The 18151-nt window shown below is 39.3% G+C and overlaps 1 protein-coding gene across 1 annotated transcript in view; it reads left to right on the plus strand.

Annotated features, from left to right (window-relative positions):
- Nucleotides 1-18151, plus strand: part of MACROD2 (mono-ADP ribosylhydrolase 2) — a 1952988-nt gene that overhangs the window by 625282 nt on the left and 1309555 nt on the right. The window contains exon 5 of the mRNA XM_060124328.1: nt 14574-14690. Within this exon, the coding sequence (XP_059980311.1) occupies nt 14574-14690 (117 nt within the window). The remainder of the gene's footprint in view (nt 1-14573; nt 14691-18151) is intronic.

Here is an 18151-nt window from a genome sequence, read left to right on the forward strand (position 1 = left end):
GGTCCTTTTTTTTGCTAGCTGTTGCCTTCACTAGTCCACCGTATCTGATGGATTCCTATTCAGTGCTTTATGGCTTTCTTTTTCCTCCCCTATTGTCAGCATCAGTTTGTTCATTTGTGTGTAAAATGGGGAGCTTTACCTGAGGAATGCCAGAGAGGTGGCTTGGAATCCATGGGTAAAATAAATCCTAGGTCAGAAAAGTTGATGTAGTTTCATGTCCCATCTCTTTTGACTTTATTTTAGCTATTTAAATAGTGGGATAAGACTATCCTATAAAACATTCCCAAAGTCTAAACAACAAGGTAAAATTGACAAAAGTGAAAAATAATTTTCCCCCAAGCACAGCTGAAATCCATCTTTCTACCCCACCCTCAGATGGTCTAATTCTCTAGGCTATAGTGTAAGAAAACTCAGCTAAGATGGCCTAATTAATAGGCTTAGGTCTTCTGAATTTAGCCTTTGTTAGGTTACTGGAGGAAATATGCTGGGAATTAAAGGCCTTTGCCATAGTTAACCATCTGCCTGCAAGCATTCTGGCCTGGCTGTCAGGATGGTAAGTGACAGGTGTGTCAGTACAGCAGGAAAGCCTGGTCTTTGGAAGAAGCTGCAGCCAGACCCCTTGGAGTCCTGATGAAGAGCAGCCCTGTGGGTGACCTCAGTGTTCACTCCACTCCTAGCTGACCATACCACGGGCAGTTTTGAGGCAGTCCTCAGCCTTTATCTTCTACTAGTCTGGTTTTGATCACAAAGTAGGAGGAAAAACTATTTGAGTTAATGGGACAGGCTGGCTTTGGTTCACTGAGACCTGAGAGTCCAGCATGATAATGGGCATACAGAAGGAAATGAACATGGCCCAGATAACATGTTCGTTCTAGTACTAAAATCTGAATATTTTGCATAAAAGTTTAAAAAAATAATCAGCCAGAATGAAAATTACCATCGTAGTATTTACAACAGATGTAAATGTATTAGTCAAGGCAAACTGCTGTCACAAACATTCCAAAGTCCCTGTGGCTTTGCACAATAAAAGTTTATCTAATACTGATTCACCATCCAGTATGGGAAGTGGGGATGGGGTGGAACTCTGCTCCACAGAATCATTTAGGGATTCAAGCACTTGCCATGTGGTTGCCGTCTCCTGGGGCATTGGAGTCTTGCCCTGGAGGCTCTGCATCCAGCCTGCAGACAACAGACAGACCAGGCAGAGGGTGTGTGCAGGGATTTTAGGGATTGGAATAGAAATAGTTACATCACTTTTACTCATACTCCTTTAAACAGAACACAATCTCATGGCAACACGTAACTAGAAGGGAGGCTAAGAAAGTGCTGTCTAGCTATATGCCCAGGAAAAAAAATAATAAATGGGCTTTGGTGACCTATGTATTTAAGGACTGTAGTTTTCTTTTTGCCTATAGGATATATATTTGGTAGGCCAAGAGGCAACGATAGTCTTATCTCTCTGGAAAATTGTGTTCAACTTTCAGACTTTTGATCTTGGACTTTTTTTTTTTTTAATTGTAATTAGGTTCAGACATTTTGGGTTGGAGTGAATACGTTGTGTGTCAGCATGAATGTTGACTGTTGGTCCTCCATCTCCTCTCACCCTGGGGTGGGGGAGATGGAAAAAGTGCTACTGTGTTGAACCTCGCATCGGCCACTATTGAGCTTGTTACCTTTTCAGCCTGACCCTAAGTGAAACTAAAGGAGCACTTTTTCCAGCAGGCTGCACCAGACCTGCGAGAAGTGGATGACTTTTCAGATTCTGTGAATTGTTAACCCTTCTAATATAGAAGCTCATCATTAGAGCTGTGACTATAACCTTGTGGCTGTGTAATTACTTTACTTTTTAACTTCTGATTCTTTGGCTTTAAAATAACCTAACCACTTCTTCAGTATTATTTTTTAAAAAAAGCTAGACTGCTTTTCCTCTCAGATTTAATTGCATTTAATTCAATTGTATTAAACACATACAAAATGTCAGTTACTGAGGTAGCTGGGGATCTACAAGAGAATAAGCTACCTCCTGTGCCCTCAAGGAGCTGATAGACCAAAGGAGGAGACACACATTCTGCTATTTATGTAATAGCTATAAAACAATTTATAAGTATGGAATTAGTGTATAAACCAGAATATTGTGGGAACATAAAGAGACACTACTGTGTCATATAAAGGTTGTGAATAGTTTTTTAGAGGAGAAAACATTTGAACTAGAAGTTGAAAAATGAGAAAGACCTTGCTTGGCAGAAAAGGAAAGGGGAGGTGTAGCTAGATATCCTTGGTAGAGAGTACTATGCAAAGAAATCATGGTGTGTTTAGGGGATCGTGAGGATTTAGATGTGGCCAGATCAGATGTGTGAGGAGAAAGAATGGAGTGATATGAGGTGGGGAGGGCAAATTGGAACCACATTTGTGAAGGGCCTAAAAGACCATACTTTGGAATTAAGGGTTTTGTAATGTGAATATGGGGAATGGCAAATATTACTTTAGTAGGGAAGTAATAAAATCAGATTTTCATTTTAGGAAAATAAGTCTAGCAAAATAATTGATAATAGATTACAGAATTTTAAACTCTCATATTGAGTTTTTGCATATATAGTCTTTTTTTTGTCTTTCAAAGACATAACAATACTTTTAAGCACAGAATTGATACAATTGATATTACCACTGACGTTTTCTCTCATACATGTTTTTTCCAAAGGGCTACAAATATAGCTGTGAAATCCTATGAGATCATGTTTTAACCAATCAAAAATGTGTACACTTCCAGCTTCTGATAATGACAGCTTGTATCAGACTAGCCATCCCACCAACAGTATATACAGATTCTTGGCAAAATACAAAAGCAATGACAAAAAGTATTTACTGGCACTAGAGAGCAACTAAAAGCAGGCAATCCTCTGAAAGAAGGAAACCATACTGGGTGAAATCTACATTTAAATAGCTTTGACCCGGAGGGCTCCTTCTACCCTACCTGGCACGTGGCTGATGGAGCTCAAACCAAAAGCAACAGGTTTATTGGCTATAGGAATCATAGAACTGAATCAGATTTGTCAGAATGACTAGGAATTGAGATAAGGACTCCAGAACAGGGACAGTCACAGAGGGGGAACCCCCAAATCTATAAATAAATACCTCTTTAATCCTTAGCTAAGCCTTGAGCTGTGCTTGTGCAGGGAAAGACTTCACGGAGACGAGGAAGAAAACAAAAGCTGGAAGGCTGAACGCACTGCACAGAGCATTCATCATCTTCTCACTGTAGGGATATAGAGTTTAGAATTTTACTGCCGCAGATTAGAGGGAGTTGCCAAACAACTTGGGATTTCCACTGAAACCCCCGAAGGTCCATGCTTTAGGAGTAAAGACCACATCCAAGGACTAAGGGAAAAACTGAGATAGACCAGCCTTAACAAAGCCTAAAACTAAGCCTCCTTATTACCTGGCAGTCATTTAACTACCTGCTGGGATAAATTTCAATACCATTTGGAGAAAGAAAATAAAATCTAAAGCCTCCCCAACATATTCACAGTGTTCATATGCCATCAGCAATTATTAGACATGCAAAGAAACGAGAAAATGTGACCCAGAGTCATATGAAAATCGGTCAATATAAACAGATTCATAGCTAACCTAAATATTGAAATTAGCAGATGGGGGACTTTAAAATTACTATGTGAAATCTGTTAATGCATTTACATGAAAAGATGGATATAATGGGTTAAGAGATGGGAAATTCCAGGAGTGATATGAAAACTGTAAGAAGAAGAACCGAATGAAAATCACAAGAACTGAAAAAATAAAATATCTGAAATTTAAAAAAATTCTATGAAACTAATAGTACATTTAACATAACTCAGTAATAGAAAAGACAATAAAAATTAGCAAAAGACATGGACAGACACTTCCAAAAAGAATGTATATAAATGGCCAATAATCACTTGGCAAGATACTTAACACCATTAATCACCAGGGAAATGCAAATTGAAATCACGAGATACCTCTTTATGTCTATTAGGATTGCTAAAATTAAATAGGCTGACAACACCAAAAGACTGCTAAAATTTGAACTCTCATACGTTGCTGGGGGTATATGTAAATTGGTAATCACTTGGGAAAACTGTATGTTAGTTCTTTAAAAAGGAAAACATATACCAACCCAGCAATTTTACTCATAGGTGTTTGTCCAATGGAAATGAAAACATATGGCCACAAAAGGATTTGTGTAAATGTGAAGATTTATTCATAATAGCTAACAATATAAATACTCCAATATCCATTCACAGATGAATAGATACAGAAATTATGGTATATTCAATAATGGAATATTACTAAGGAATGAAAAGGAATGAAGTACTATATTAATACATGCAACAACACAGGTGAATCTCAAAAAATATGCTGAGCAAAAGAAGCTAGCCCCATCCTCCATCTCTTATATGAAGTTTGAGATTATATAATAGGCAACACTTAGCTAAGGTGGCTGAAGTCGGAACATGAGCTCCCTCTGGGTGGTGCGAGGGGAAATTGGATGCAAAGGGTACAGAAGAACTTTCTGGGTTGATGGAGACACTGTATCTTTATTGGCATCATTGCTACATGAGTATATACATTTGTTAAAACTCATCAAAACTGCACTTAAAATCTGTGCATTTGATTGATTGCATGTACATTATAACTCATAGACAGAATTGATGGGAATTAAAAAGTAATGTAATATAGTGGTTCAACATGCCATATGCAAGAATTGAGGTGAGGCTGCCTGGATTCAAGTCCCAAAGGCAGTGAGCTATAGCAGTTAAGAGTTTGGATGCTACATTAGACAGGCCCGGGGTTTTGAAATCACATTGCCAATATTTTGGGAATGTAGGCAAGTTACTAACCTCTTCTAAACTCCTATAAAATGGAGATTATAAAATTAGTGTGTACCTTATACGGTCGTCCTCAGTATAGTGCCTGGCACATGGATGCACTCAGTACATTTAAGCTGTAGTCATTATTATTAAATAACTTCAGCTAGACTTTCATTGCCCTAATGTAGTCATGAATGCCGGTATAACCATGAAGATTTTGAAAATCAGATTATTTACAAACTGCATTAGGCTGCAATCTAAATAATTCAGACAATATTTAACAGCATATGATTAAGTATGCTATCAAATCCTATTTTAGTTATCCATTTCAAACTAATGATCTCTTTGCCAAGAAAAAAGTATGCACTTTAAAATACTCTTCTTGATGCTCTTGTAAAAAAATTTAAACATAGAGAAATTAGGACCTAATTTTTTTTAACAGTTCCACCTTCTGTTTCCCATCCTATAATCACTTTTTATGTTTTGGTGCCTATCTTTCCAGTACACATACATGCATATGCGTGTCAGTGTGTATGTGTACAACTGTAAACAAAATTGTGACTCTACATAAAAAATATATATAATATATATACATATATATTTTATACATTTTAAACCTGGCATTTCACTTAGAAATCTTTTCATATTTAGTACTGACTATTTACATATAAAATTGGCCTGTTCTTTTTAACAACTACGTAATAGTTCACAAAGTAAAATTGCTATGTGAAAGAGTGAACAAAATTTATCAATCACTTTTGTAAGAGAAAAATTATATGTGTGTGTATGTGTATAACCAGTAGAAGAGTGAACATCAGAATCTTGAAGAATTCTCTAGGTGGGAGGGCAAATGGTAGTTTTCATATTCTTCTTGCTTCTCTATATTTTTCATTTTTATATAAGAAAAATAGTTACGTTAAAATTTACACAAAACTTTCATCTAAGGAGTTTAAGATAATAACTACCACCAGTGGGGCACATACCATTGTATTAAACACTTTGCTGGTGCTTCTCAGGCATTATACTATACTGTGATGTAATAAAGCCCAGATGAGCTTGTTTCCTTAGGAAACTTGTTCAGCCAAAAGTGATGTTTCCACGCCAGTTGGTGGTAGCAGAGGCCATTAGACAGGTTACATGTCCCTCAGTGACAACTTCCCACTCATTATCCATCTTTCTCACAAAAATATTAATAATAATAATAAGACAGTGATCAATTACATGGTGTTGTGGACTGTGGGGGTGTGTGTCTTCAGACCGCTAATATATCTTGGTCTGTTTTCTTTTTTTTTTTTTTTTTTACATCTGTATTGGAGTATAATTGCTTTACAATGGTGTGTTAGTTTCTGCTTTATAACAAAGTGAATCAGTTATACATATACATATGTTCCCATATATCTTCCCTCTTGTGTCTCCCTCCCTCCCACCCTCCCTATCCCACCCCTCCAGGCGGTCACAAAGCACCGAGCTGATCTCCCTGTGCTATGCGGCTGCTTCCCACTAGCTATCTATTTTACGTTTGGTAGTGTATATATGTCCATGCCTCTCTCTTGCTTTGTCACAGCTTACCCTTCCCCCTCCCCATATCCTCAAGTCCATTCTCTAGTAGGTCTGTGTCTTTATTCCTGTCTTACACCTAGGTTCTTCATGACATTATTTTCCCTTAAATTCCATATATATGTGTTAGCATACAGTATTTGTCTTTCTCTTTCTGACTTACTTCACTCTGTATGACAGATTCTAGGTCTATCTACCTCATTACAGATAGCTCAATTTCGTTTCTTTTTATGGCTGAGTAATATTCCATTGTATATATGTGCCACATCTTCTTTATCCATTCATCCGATGATGGACACTTAGGTTGTTTCCATCTCCAGGCTATTGTAAATAGAGCTTCAATGAACATTTTGGTACATGACTCGTTTTGAATTATGGTTTTCTCAGGGTATATGCCCAGTAATGGTATTGCTGGGTCATATGGTAGTTCTATTTGTAGTTTTTCTAAGGAACCTCCATACTGTTCTCCATAGTGGCTGTACCAATTCACATTCCCACCAGCAGTGCAAGAGTGTTCCCTTTTCTCCACACCCTCTCCAGCATTTATTGTTTGTAGATTTTTTGATGATGGCCATGCTGACCGGTGTGAGATGATATCTCATTGTAGTTTTGATTTGCATTTCTCTAATGATTAATGATGTTGAGCATTCTTTCATGTGTTTGTTGGCAGTCTGCATATCTTTTTTGGAGAAATGTCTATTTAGGTCTTCTGCCCATTTTTGGATTGGGTTGTTTGTTTTTTTGTTATTGAGCTGCATGAGCTGCTTATAAATTTTGGAGATTAATCCTTTGTCAGTTGCTTCATTTGCAAATATTTTCTCCCATTCTGAGGGTTGTCTTTTCATCTTGTTTATGGTTTCCTTTGCTGTGCAAAAGCTTTGAAGTTTCATTAGGTCCCATTTGTTTATTATTGTTTGGATTTCCATTTCTCTAGGAAGTGGGTCAAAAAGAATCTTGCTGTGATTTATGTCATAGAGTGTTCTGCCTATGTTTTCCTCTAAGAGTTTAATAGTTTCAGGCCTTACATTTAGGTCTTTAATCCATTTTGAGCTTATTTTTGTGTATGGTGTTAGGGAGTGATCTAATCTCATACTTTTACATGTACCTGTCCAGTTTTCCCAGCACCACTTATTGAAGAGGCTGTCCTTTCTCCACTGTACATTCCTGCCTCCTTTATCAAAGATAAGGTGACCATATGAGCATGGGTTTATCTCTGGGCTTTCTATCCTGTTCCATTGATCTATCTTTCTGTTTTTGTGCCAGTACCATACTGTCTTGATTACTGTAGCTTTGTAGTATAGACTGAAGTCAGGGAGCCTGATTCCTCCCTCTCTGTTTTTCGTTGTCAAGATTGCTTTGGCTATTCGGGGTCTTTTGTGTTTCCATACAAATTGTGAAATTTTTTGTTCTAGTTGTGTGAAAAATGCCAGTGGTAGTTTGATAGGGATTGCATTGAATCCGTAGATTGCTTTGGGTAGTAGAGTCATTTTCACAATATTGATTCTTCCAATCCAAGAACATGGTATATCTCTCCATCTATTTGTATCATCTTTAATTTCTTTCATGAGTGTCATAATTTTCTGCATACAGGTCTTTTGTCTCCTTAGGAAGGTTTATTCCTAGATATTTTATTCTTTTTGTTGCAATGGTAAATGGGAGTGTTTTCTTGATTTCACTTTCAGATTTTTCATCATTAGTGTATAGGAATGCTAGAGATCTCTGTGCATTAATTTTGTATCCTGCTACTTTACCAAATTCATTGATTAGCTCTACAAGGTTTCTGGTAGCATATTTAGGATTTGCAATGTATAGTATCAAGTCATCTGCAAACAGTGACAGCTTTAGTTCTTCTTTTCCGATTTGGATTCCTTTTATTTCCTTTTCTTCTCTGATTTCTGTGGCTAAAACTTCCAAAACTATGTTGAATAAGAGTGATGAGAGTGGGCAATCTTGTCTTGTTCCTGATCTTAGTGGAAATGCTGTCAGTTTTTCACCATTGAGGATGATGTTGGCTGTGGGCTTGTCATATATGGCCTTTATTTTGTTGAGGAAAGTTCCCTCTATGCCTACTTTCTGCAGGGTTTTTATCATAAATGGGTGTTGAATTTTGTCGAAAACTTTCTCTGCATCTATTGAGATGATCATATGGTTTTTCTCCTTCAATTTGTTAATATGGTGTATCACGTTGATTGCTTTGCGTATATTGAAGAATCCTTGAATTCCTGGAATAAACCCCACTTGATCATGGTGTATGATCCTTTTAATGTGCTGTTGGATTTTGTTTGCTAGTATTTTGTTGAGGATTTTTGCATCTATGTTCATCAGTGATATTGGCCTGTAGTTTTCTTTCTTTGTGACATCCTTCTCTGGTTTTGGTATCAGGGTGATGGTAGCCTTGTAGAATGAGATTGGGAGTGCTCCTCCCTCTGCTATATTTTGGAAGAGTTTGAGAAGGATAGGTGTTAGCTCTTCTCTAAATGTTTGATAGAATTCGCCTGTGAAGCCATCTGGTCCTGGGCTTTTGTTTGTTGGAATATTTTTTTTTTTTTACATCTTTATTGGGGTATAATTGCTTTACAATGGTGTGTTAGTTTCTGCTTTATAACTGTTGGAATATTTTTAATCACAGTTTCAATTTCAGTGCTTGTGATTGGCCTGTTCATATTTTCTATTTCTTCCTGATTCAGTCTTGGCAGGTTGTGCATCTCTAAGAATTTGTCCATTTCTTCCAGGTTGTCCATTTTATTGGCATAGAGTTGCTTGTAGTAATCTCTCATGATCTTTTGTATTTCTGCAGTGTCAGTTGTTACTTCTCCTTTTTCATTTCTAATTCTATTGATTTGAGTCTTCTCCCTTTTTTTCTTGATGAGTCCAGCTAATGGTTTATCAATTTTGTTTATCTTCTCAAAGAACCAGCTTTTAGTTTTATTGATCTTTGCTATGTTTCCTTCATTCCTTTTTCATTTATTTCTGATCTGATTTTTATGATTTCTTTCCTTCTGCTAACTTTGGGGTATTTTTGTTCTTCTTTCTCTAATTGCTTTAGGTGCAAGGTTAGGTTGCTTATTCGAGATGTTTCCTGTTTCTTAAGGTAGGATTGCATTGCTATAAACATCCCTCTTAGAACTGCTTTTGCTGCATCCCATAGGTTTTGGGTCATCATGTTTCCGTTGTCATTTGTTTCTAGGTATTTTTTGATTTCCTCTTTGATTTCTTCAGTGATCACTTTGTTATTAAGTAGTGTATTGTTTAGCTTCCATGTGTTTGTATTTTTTACAGATCTTTTCCTGTAATTGTAATCTAGTCTCTTAGTGTTGTCATCAGAAAAGATACTTGATACAATTTCAATTTTCTTAAACTTACCAAGGCTTGATTTGTGACCCAAGATATGATCTATCCTGGAGAATGTTCCATGAGCACTTGAGAAAAATGTGTATTCTGTTGTTTTTGGATGGAATGTCCTATAAATATCAATTAAGTCCATCTTGTTAATGTGTCATTTAAAGCTTGTGTTTCCTTATTTATTTTCATTTGGATGATCTGTCCATTGGTGAAAGTGGGGTGTTAAAGTCCCCTACTATGAATGTGTTACTGTCTATTTCCCCTTTTATGGCTGTTAGTATTTGCCTTATGTATTGAGGTGCTCCTATTTGGGTGCATAAATATTTACAATTGTTATATCTTCTTCGTGGATTGATCCCTTGATCATTATGTAGTGTCCTTCTTTGTCTCTTCTAATAGTCGTTATTTTCAAGTCTATTTTGTCTGATATGAGAATTGCTACTCCAGCTTTCTTTTGGTTTCCATTTGCATGGAATATCTTTTCCATCCCTTACTTTCAGTCTGTATGTGTCTCTAGGTCTGAAGTGGGTCTCTTGTAGACAGCATATATATGGGTCTTGTTTTTGTATCCATTCAGCCAATCTGTGTCTTTTGGTGGGAGCATTTAATCCATTTACATTTAAGGTAATTATCGATATGTATGTTCCTATTCCCATTTTCTTAATTGTTTTGGGTTCGTTATTGTAGGTCTTTTCCTTCTCTTGTGTTTCTTGCCTAGAGAATTTCCTTTAGCATTTGTTGTAAAGCTGGTTTGGTGGTGCTGAACTCTCTCAGCTTTTGCTTGTCTGTAAAGGTTTTAATTTCTCCATCAAATCTGAATGAGATCCTTGCTGGGTAGAGTAATCTTGGTTGCAGGTTTTTCTCCTTCATCACTTTAAATATGTCCTGCCAGTCCCTTCTGGCTTGCAGAGTTTCTGCTGAAAGATCAGCTCTTAACATTATGGGGGTTCTCTTGTGTGTTATTTGTTGTTTTTCCCTTGCTGCTTTTAATATGTTTTTTTGTATTTAATTTTTGACAGTTTGATTAATATGTGTCTTGGCGTATTTCTCTTTGGATTTTTCCTGTATGGGACTCTCTGTGCTTCCTGGGCTTGATTAACTATTTCCTTTGCCATATTAGGGAAGTTTTCCACTATAATCTCTTCAAATATTTTCTCAGTCCCTTTCTTTTTCTCTTCTTCTTCTGGAACCCCTATAATTCGAATGTTGGTGTGTTTAATGTTGTCCCAGAGGTTTCTGAGACTGTCCTCAGTTCTTTTCATTCTTTTTTCTTTTTTCTGCTCTGCAGTAGTTATTTCCACTATTTTATCTTCTAGGTCACTTATCCGTTCTTCTGCCTCAGTTATTCTGCTATTGACCCCATCTAGAGTATTTTTAATTTCATTTATTGTGTTGTTAATTGTTGTTTGTTTCATCTTTAGTTCTTCTAGGTCCTTGTTAAATGTTTCTTGCATTTTGTCTATTCTATTTCCAAGATTTTGGATCATCTTTAGTATCATTATTCTGAATTCTTTTTCAGGTCGACTGCATATTTCCTCTTCATTTGTTAGGCCTGGTGCATTTTTAATCTTGGTCCTTCATCTGCTGTGTGTTTTTCTGTCTTCTCATTTTGCTTATCTTACTGTGTTTGGGGTCTCCTTTTTGCAGGCTGCAGGTTCATAGTTCCCATTGTTTTTGGTGTCTGTCCCCAGTGGCTAAGGTTGGTTCAGTGGGTTGTGTAGGCTTCCTGGTGGAGGGGACTAGTGCCTGTGTTCTGGTGGATGAGGCTGGATCTTGTCTTTCTGGTGGGCAGGTCCACGTCTCGTGGTGTGTTTTGGGCTGTCTGTGGACTTATGATTTTAGGCAGCCTCTCTGCTAATGGGTGGGGTTGTGTTCCTGTCTTGCTAGTTGTTTGGCATAGGGTGTCCAGCACTGTAGCTTGCTGGTCGTTGAGTGAAGCTGGGTGCTGGTGTTGTGATGGAGATCTCTGCGAGATTTTCGCCGTCTGATATTATGTGGAGCTGGGAGGTCTCTTGTGGTCCAGTGTCCTGAAGTTGGCTCTCCCACCTCAGAGGCACAGCACTGACTCCTGGTTGCAGCACCAAGAGCCTTTCATCCACATGGCTCAGAATAAAAGGGAGAAAAAGTAGAAAGAAAGAATTAGTATAAGAAGAAAGAAAGAAGGAAAGAAAGGAAGGAAGAAAGAAAGAAAGAAAAAGACAGAAAGAAAGAAAGGAAGAAAGAAAGGAAGGAAGAAAGAAAGGAAGAAAGGAGGGAGGGAGGGAGGAAGGGAGGAAGGAGGGAAGGAAGAAAAAAAGAAAGAAAGAAAGGAGGGAGGGAGGAAGGAAGGAAGGAAGGAGGGAAGGAAGGAAAAAAGAAAGAAGATAAAGTAAAATAAAGTAAGATAAAATGTAATAAAGTTATTAAAATAAAGAATAATTATTACGAAAAATAAAAAAAAAAACGGACGCATAGAACCCTAGGACAAATGGTGGAAGCAAAGCTATACAGACAAAATCTCACACAAAAGCATACACATACACACTCACAAAAAGAGGAAAAGGGGAAATAATAAATCTTTCTCTCAAAGTCCACCTCCTCAATTTGGGATGATTGGTTGTCTATTCATGTATTCCACAGATGCAGGGTACATCAAGTTGATTGTGGAGCTTTAATCCGCTGCTTCTGAGGCTGCTGGGAGAGATTTCCGTTTCTCTTCTTTGTTCTCTCAGCTCCCAGGGGCTCAGCTTTGGATTTGGCCCCGCCTCTGCGTGTAGGTCGGTAGAGGGCGTCTGCTCTTTGCTCAGACAGGTCGGGGTTATAGGAGCAGCTGCTTCGGGGGCTGTGGCTCACTCAGGCCGGGGGAGAGGGAGGGGCACGGAGTGCGGGGCGGGCCTGCGGCGGCAGAGGCCGGTGTGACGTTGCACCAGCCTGAGGCGCTCCGTGTGTTCTTCCGGGGAGGTGGTCCTTGGATCCCGGGACCCTGGCAGTGGCGGGCTGCACAGGCTCCCCGGAAGGGGGGTGTGTATAGTGACCTGTGCTCGCACACAGGCTTCTTGGTGGCGGCAGCAGCAGCGTTAGCGTCTCATGCCCGTCGCTGGGGTCCGCGCTGTTAGCCGCGGCTCGCGCCCGTCTCTGGAGCTCCTTTAAGCAGCGCTCTTAATCCCCTCTCCTCGCGCACCAGGAAACAAAGAGGGAAGAAAAAGTCTCTTGCCTCTTCGGCAGCTCCAGACTTTTCCCCGGACTCCCTCCCGGCTAGCCGAGGTGCACTAACGCCCTGCAGGCTGTGTTCATGCCGCCAACCCCAGTCCTCTCCCGGCGCTCCTACCGAAACCCGAGCCTCAGCTGCCAGCCCCGCCCGCCCCGGCGGGTGAGCAGACAAGCCTCTAGGCCTGGTGAGTGCCGGTCGGCCCTGATCCTCTGTGCGGGAATCTCTCTGCTTTGCCCTCCGCACCCCTGTTGCTGTGCTTTCCTCTGTTGCTGTGCTCTCCGCCGCAGCTCCGAAGCTTTCCCCCTCCGCCACCCGCAGTCTCCACCCGCGAAGGGGTTTCCTACTGTATGGAAGCCTTTTCTCCTTCACAGCTCCCTCCCACTGGTGCAGGCCCCGTCCCTATCCTTTTGTCTCTGTTTTTTATTTTTTCCTTTGCTCTACCCAGGTACGTGGGGAGTTTCTTGCCTTTTGGGAGGTCTGAGGTCTTCTGCCAGTGTTCAGTAGGTGTTCTGTAGGAGTTGTTCCTCGTGTAGATGTATTTCTGGTGTTTTCTGTGGGGAGGAAGGTGATTTCCGCGTCTTACTCTTCCGCCATCTTCCCCTCTCTTCCATCTTGGTCTGTTTTCACAGCCCAGATTACTATTACTCTCTCTTTCTGTCTTCTAACCCTTTGTTTCAGAGTCTTGCATTTCTTCTGTGTCCAAGGGCTCATTCATTAACTACTAAATTATGTGCATATGGTCTTGTAGCTCTCCAGCTGTGTGCTCGGCCACAATCTAGTCAAGTAAAGTTTTAATTTTCAGTGGCATCAGGTGTGCATTTTCAAAAAGTGATTCTCACTGTGAAGGGCAGACATGAGGTAGGGGCAGGGATGAGAGCCAGAGGGCTGATGAGACCCTGTTTTGGGGAGAGGCAGAGCCTGCTCGGTTAGCAGAGCTGCAGCAGGAGCAGTGGAGGTTTTGTTTTCATCCATGTCAAGTGAGTGAAGGGTGGTCTTCCGGGTGTTTTTCAAGACCTAAGCTAACCTCACCCCTCATTTAGCCCCCGGTCAGGTACCCTGCAGACACCTACTGCATTTGTGTCGTGCCACTGAGGGCGGAGGAAGTTAGAGGTCTCGTTCTTACTTTGACAGCTTCACTCTCAGTTTTGCAGTGACTGCAGATGTTCTAGAGCCCCTTTCTCACTTGCTTCTCGACGTTTCTTCCTTTTATAACCTGTGGTGTGTCAGAGGCAACAGTTACCACCTCGGACATAGAATTGTTAGCATTTCTTCCCAATTCTGTGTTAGGTGACATGGAGTTGATAGCTTGAAATGGACGTGGTGGAAATATTTACCCAATTGAAGTTGGAAAAGGATACAAATCAGGGCTCCCCCACCTCTAGAGAACCTGTTGTTTAACATTTAGCTGCACACGGTTTCTGTAACCCTTCTGCTTCTGCTCACCACACAAACCAAAGGGAGAGAGAGAAAGAGAGAAGAAGAACATGTTTAAGGGATTGAATACCATGGATTTTCTTCCATGGGACTACGGTGATTTCTAAGAGGAAAAACTTGAGTTCCTTTTCTTTCCCTATCCGAAGTTTTGCATTTATTTCCAAAAGGCCAAATATAGGCTAACTTTCTTCTCTCTCCTCCAGTGGACGGCTGTATTCACAGAGCAGCTGGCCCCTGTTTGGTCGCTGAATGTCGTAACCTGAACGGCTGTGAAACTGGACATGCAAAAATCACGTGTGGCTATGACCTGCCTGCAAAATGTGAGTACAGCTCTTTTGAACACTTTCAAAATCAGATGAGCACTCTTACCTTGTTCTAGTCCTCAAGTGGGTAACTGGAAGAGGAAGTGGTAGCAGTGGTATTTAATTGAATGTACTTTTATTAAGATTTTGTACACGGTAATGAAATGTGTTTTCCAAATACGTCTCCGAGTATATAAATGTGCGATGTTTAATTGTAGGTGATTTTTGCTCGGATCTTTGACAGAGGGTCTCTGAAACAGAGAAATAAAAATATGAGCATAGTATACCTTATAGTATTTAAGTGCCGTGGAGTGACAGCTTCTAGAAATGATGCCAATTTCTTATTCCTTGTTCAGGTTTCTTGATTGTGGATGTGTTTAGAGCAAAGGAGATCAAAGTGATGTATTGTGTTTTCAGCTGCCATGTAAAGGCTGATTGGCAATTACAGCCGAGGCATCTGTCACACTTGGCTTTCAGGAAAAGCCATTGGAATGTGGTTGTCAGAGTGAGAATGTATTTGCTCTTTGAATGTGGAATGGTCAAATTTTCCATTATATTTGAATGGAGAGAAGTATTGCATTTGATTGACCTTGTTGCTTAGTCGTTTAGCCAGCTGGGTGGGGTGATGTGGAGTAAAAATACTGAAAGAGAAGCTGGTTAAAGGAACAGATTTTTTTTATCACATAATCTGGGGTTGGGGGGTGGAGGTAGAGGGTTTCATTGCACCATTAAGTCATGCATTGATTGGAAATTGGGAAACCAATTAGTTGTTTATTCCGTTCACCTGCTTTATATGATACCTCCTGGTGAATACACTTTTTGTAAAAGTGAAGCTGATTTTTTTTTTTTTTCTGTTTTAGTAGTGGAGAATATGTGACTTAAAAATCATGACATAATCTTTGGGCTCTATATAGACAGGTTGTATAAAAATGAATTTGTTATGGATATGTGTGAGTGGAGAGGTAGTGTGTTCTATTTTAAAGTATGTTTACATTTGAAGATTTTTAGTAAACAGTAATATATTAAAATGGTATTTTGCTTTGTAACATTATAATACTGCATTCTGTATACCTTACGGTGTGTTGCTAGTGAAAGTATATCCACTATATACTGTTTAATTTTTCCTTTAATGACTTCTCATTTTTCTTTTCTTGTTAGTGTTTTTACCTTGTGTGAAAGTCAAATCATGGGCCAAATGGCCCTCCGTCCTACTTGGAATATATATTTATGTCAAATAAAGTCCCTTGTGTGTAATGGTGTTTAGAGCACCTCTCCCTCTGACTCAGAGGCGCTGAGTGTTAAAGGTGGTTTCCCTTTCCAGGATTATATGGCTCCGTGTTTACCAAGATTGGTCATTCTTCCTTCTTACCACCATACTACCTCTGTGATATGTAATAGTTGACAGATTCCACCTGAGGACAAGCAGATTATTGATGATTTTCAGATTTAAGGTGTCTGTCCTTAAACCTAGTCTCCTCTTGATTCACTACTTTCTTTCTCATGAATTAAAGTACAAATCAAAAATGTTTCAACTCTGAAATTTCTGAAGACAGCTAACCTCAGAATCATTAAATATGACCAAATAAAATGGTGGCTCTGCTGTATGGATTGACACCACGGTGATTTTGTTTCATGCGCTTGCCCCTGTTTGACATCCCTTTGTATGAGCTTCCTTTGATCGTCATTCAGCTCAGTTCAGGGCTGTTGAAGGCTTGTACACCACCAGGCACTAAGGTACAAAGATCAATCTATACCTGTGCTTGAGAAATTCCACGATTGGATTTCCTGGGCAGCCTGGGGCAAGTGAGTCTTTGTGTGACAAGGACTCTAGCCATGGAAAGTCAATCCACAGAACTCAGTACAGAATCTGTGTGAGCTGAGATACTGAATCAGATGACACACATTCAAGTCACTGTGCACCAGCCCACAGGGCACGTCTAGTAAAAAAATCATCCAGCAGGATAGAAATTCCCAGACTAGAATGGCAGTGCCATCTCAAGAAAGTCACAAACATGGAGTATTTGTGACTAGATCTTGGTATTTCTCTATGTTTAATGAGATTAATGATTTATATTAAAAACATAAAGAAAAGCAATGAAAGCAATAAGGAATGAGTAATAATAGCTTACATTTTGCATACCACTTTGTAGTGTGTCACAGTACTTTCACAAAGCCTTGTATTTTAAATTATATTTTATAAACACTGTGTATGTTCATTTTCCCTTTTCCTATCCCTGAGAGAGCTTTTTCTTTCTCATCAATTTGGTTCATCCATTTCAGACTCATTAACAATCCACAGATGTGCTTTTGTAGAGAGAGAATGAAAAGGGAGCTCATTACATACTGTTTGGGTCATTTTCCCCCTCCATATTGAATAATTCCATGACAGTTTGACAGCAGAATCTAGTTCCTATTTGTCCTCTGTGACAGCGGTTTTATCATTTAAGGTACTAAAGCCTGCCATCCAGTCACCAGTGATAATATCTTCGTGCATCAGCAATTTGTTTGGAAAATGCTGTTGTCTGGGTTACAGACAAACTTGGTAATTTTGGACTGGTCTTTGCTTTATTCATGCTTGCTAAATTAATTTATTCATAAATGCTTGTATTTGAATTACTTATACTTAGAGTCTGTATTCTGTGATTCATCATGATCAGTGGAACGATAAGCCTCAAAGATTTAGTGTTTCTTCACTGCTTGGATATTTTGAATGATGTCTTTTGATGTGGAATAGCCAATCATTCTTTTCAGAAGTAATCTTAAGAGTGGAAAGAATATTGGCCAATACTTCACTGAAGGCTATTGGTAAATAAATGACTTAGAAAGTGGACTAAGGACTGTTTATACAATTTGATCTTTTGGTGTGTTCTCTTTTACAATATTAGATGTTTTTTTGGATTTGTAATAAAATTTAGATTTCTGTGGAGTTTTAGAAGCTTGTCAACCTGTTGAATGTTTCTATTCATGCTCTCATCATTCTACCGGAGGGTCAGCTTCATGTGGGTGAGGGTTGTCTGTCTCAGTCATGATCCTAATGTCAATATCTAGCATATGTGCTGAATTAATGAATGAGTGATCAAATGAATTGTTTCAGACATTTTCACCTGGCAAATAGATTTTTGCCTGTTGCTTCTACTTCTAATTCTTTCCCTCCTTCACTCCACTCTGCCCAGTCCTGTAGATTAATATTCTTAAGTCCAGAGTCCCTGTAATTGTCCACAAGGCTCTAGACGTGTGACCCCCTCTACCTCCTTCTGTCCTCTCCCTCACTCACACGGGCTGCTTTGCTGGATCTTTAATGCCTTTGCATCAGTGTTCCCTCTGCCTGGAATTCTAGTCTTCCAGACACCTGCGTTGTTTGCTCCCTCACCTACGGTACTTCAGATCCTTGCTCAGGTGTCCCCTCAGGTGTCATCCTAACCAACCTATTTTTAATTGCTCCTCTGCTTTATTTATAATTGCTTATTTATAATTGCTTA

The sequence above is a fragment of the Lagenorhynchus albirostris genome, chromosome 15 (genome assembly GCF_949774975.1).
Source record: "Lagenorhynchus albirostris chromosome 15, mLagAlb1.1, whole genome shotgun sequence".
Taxonomy (NCBI): domain Eukaryota; kingdom Metazoa; phylum Chordata; class Mammalia; order Artiodactyla; family Delphinidae; genus Lagenorhynchus; species Lagenorhynchus albirostris.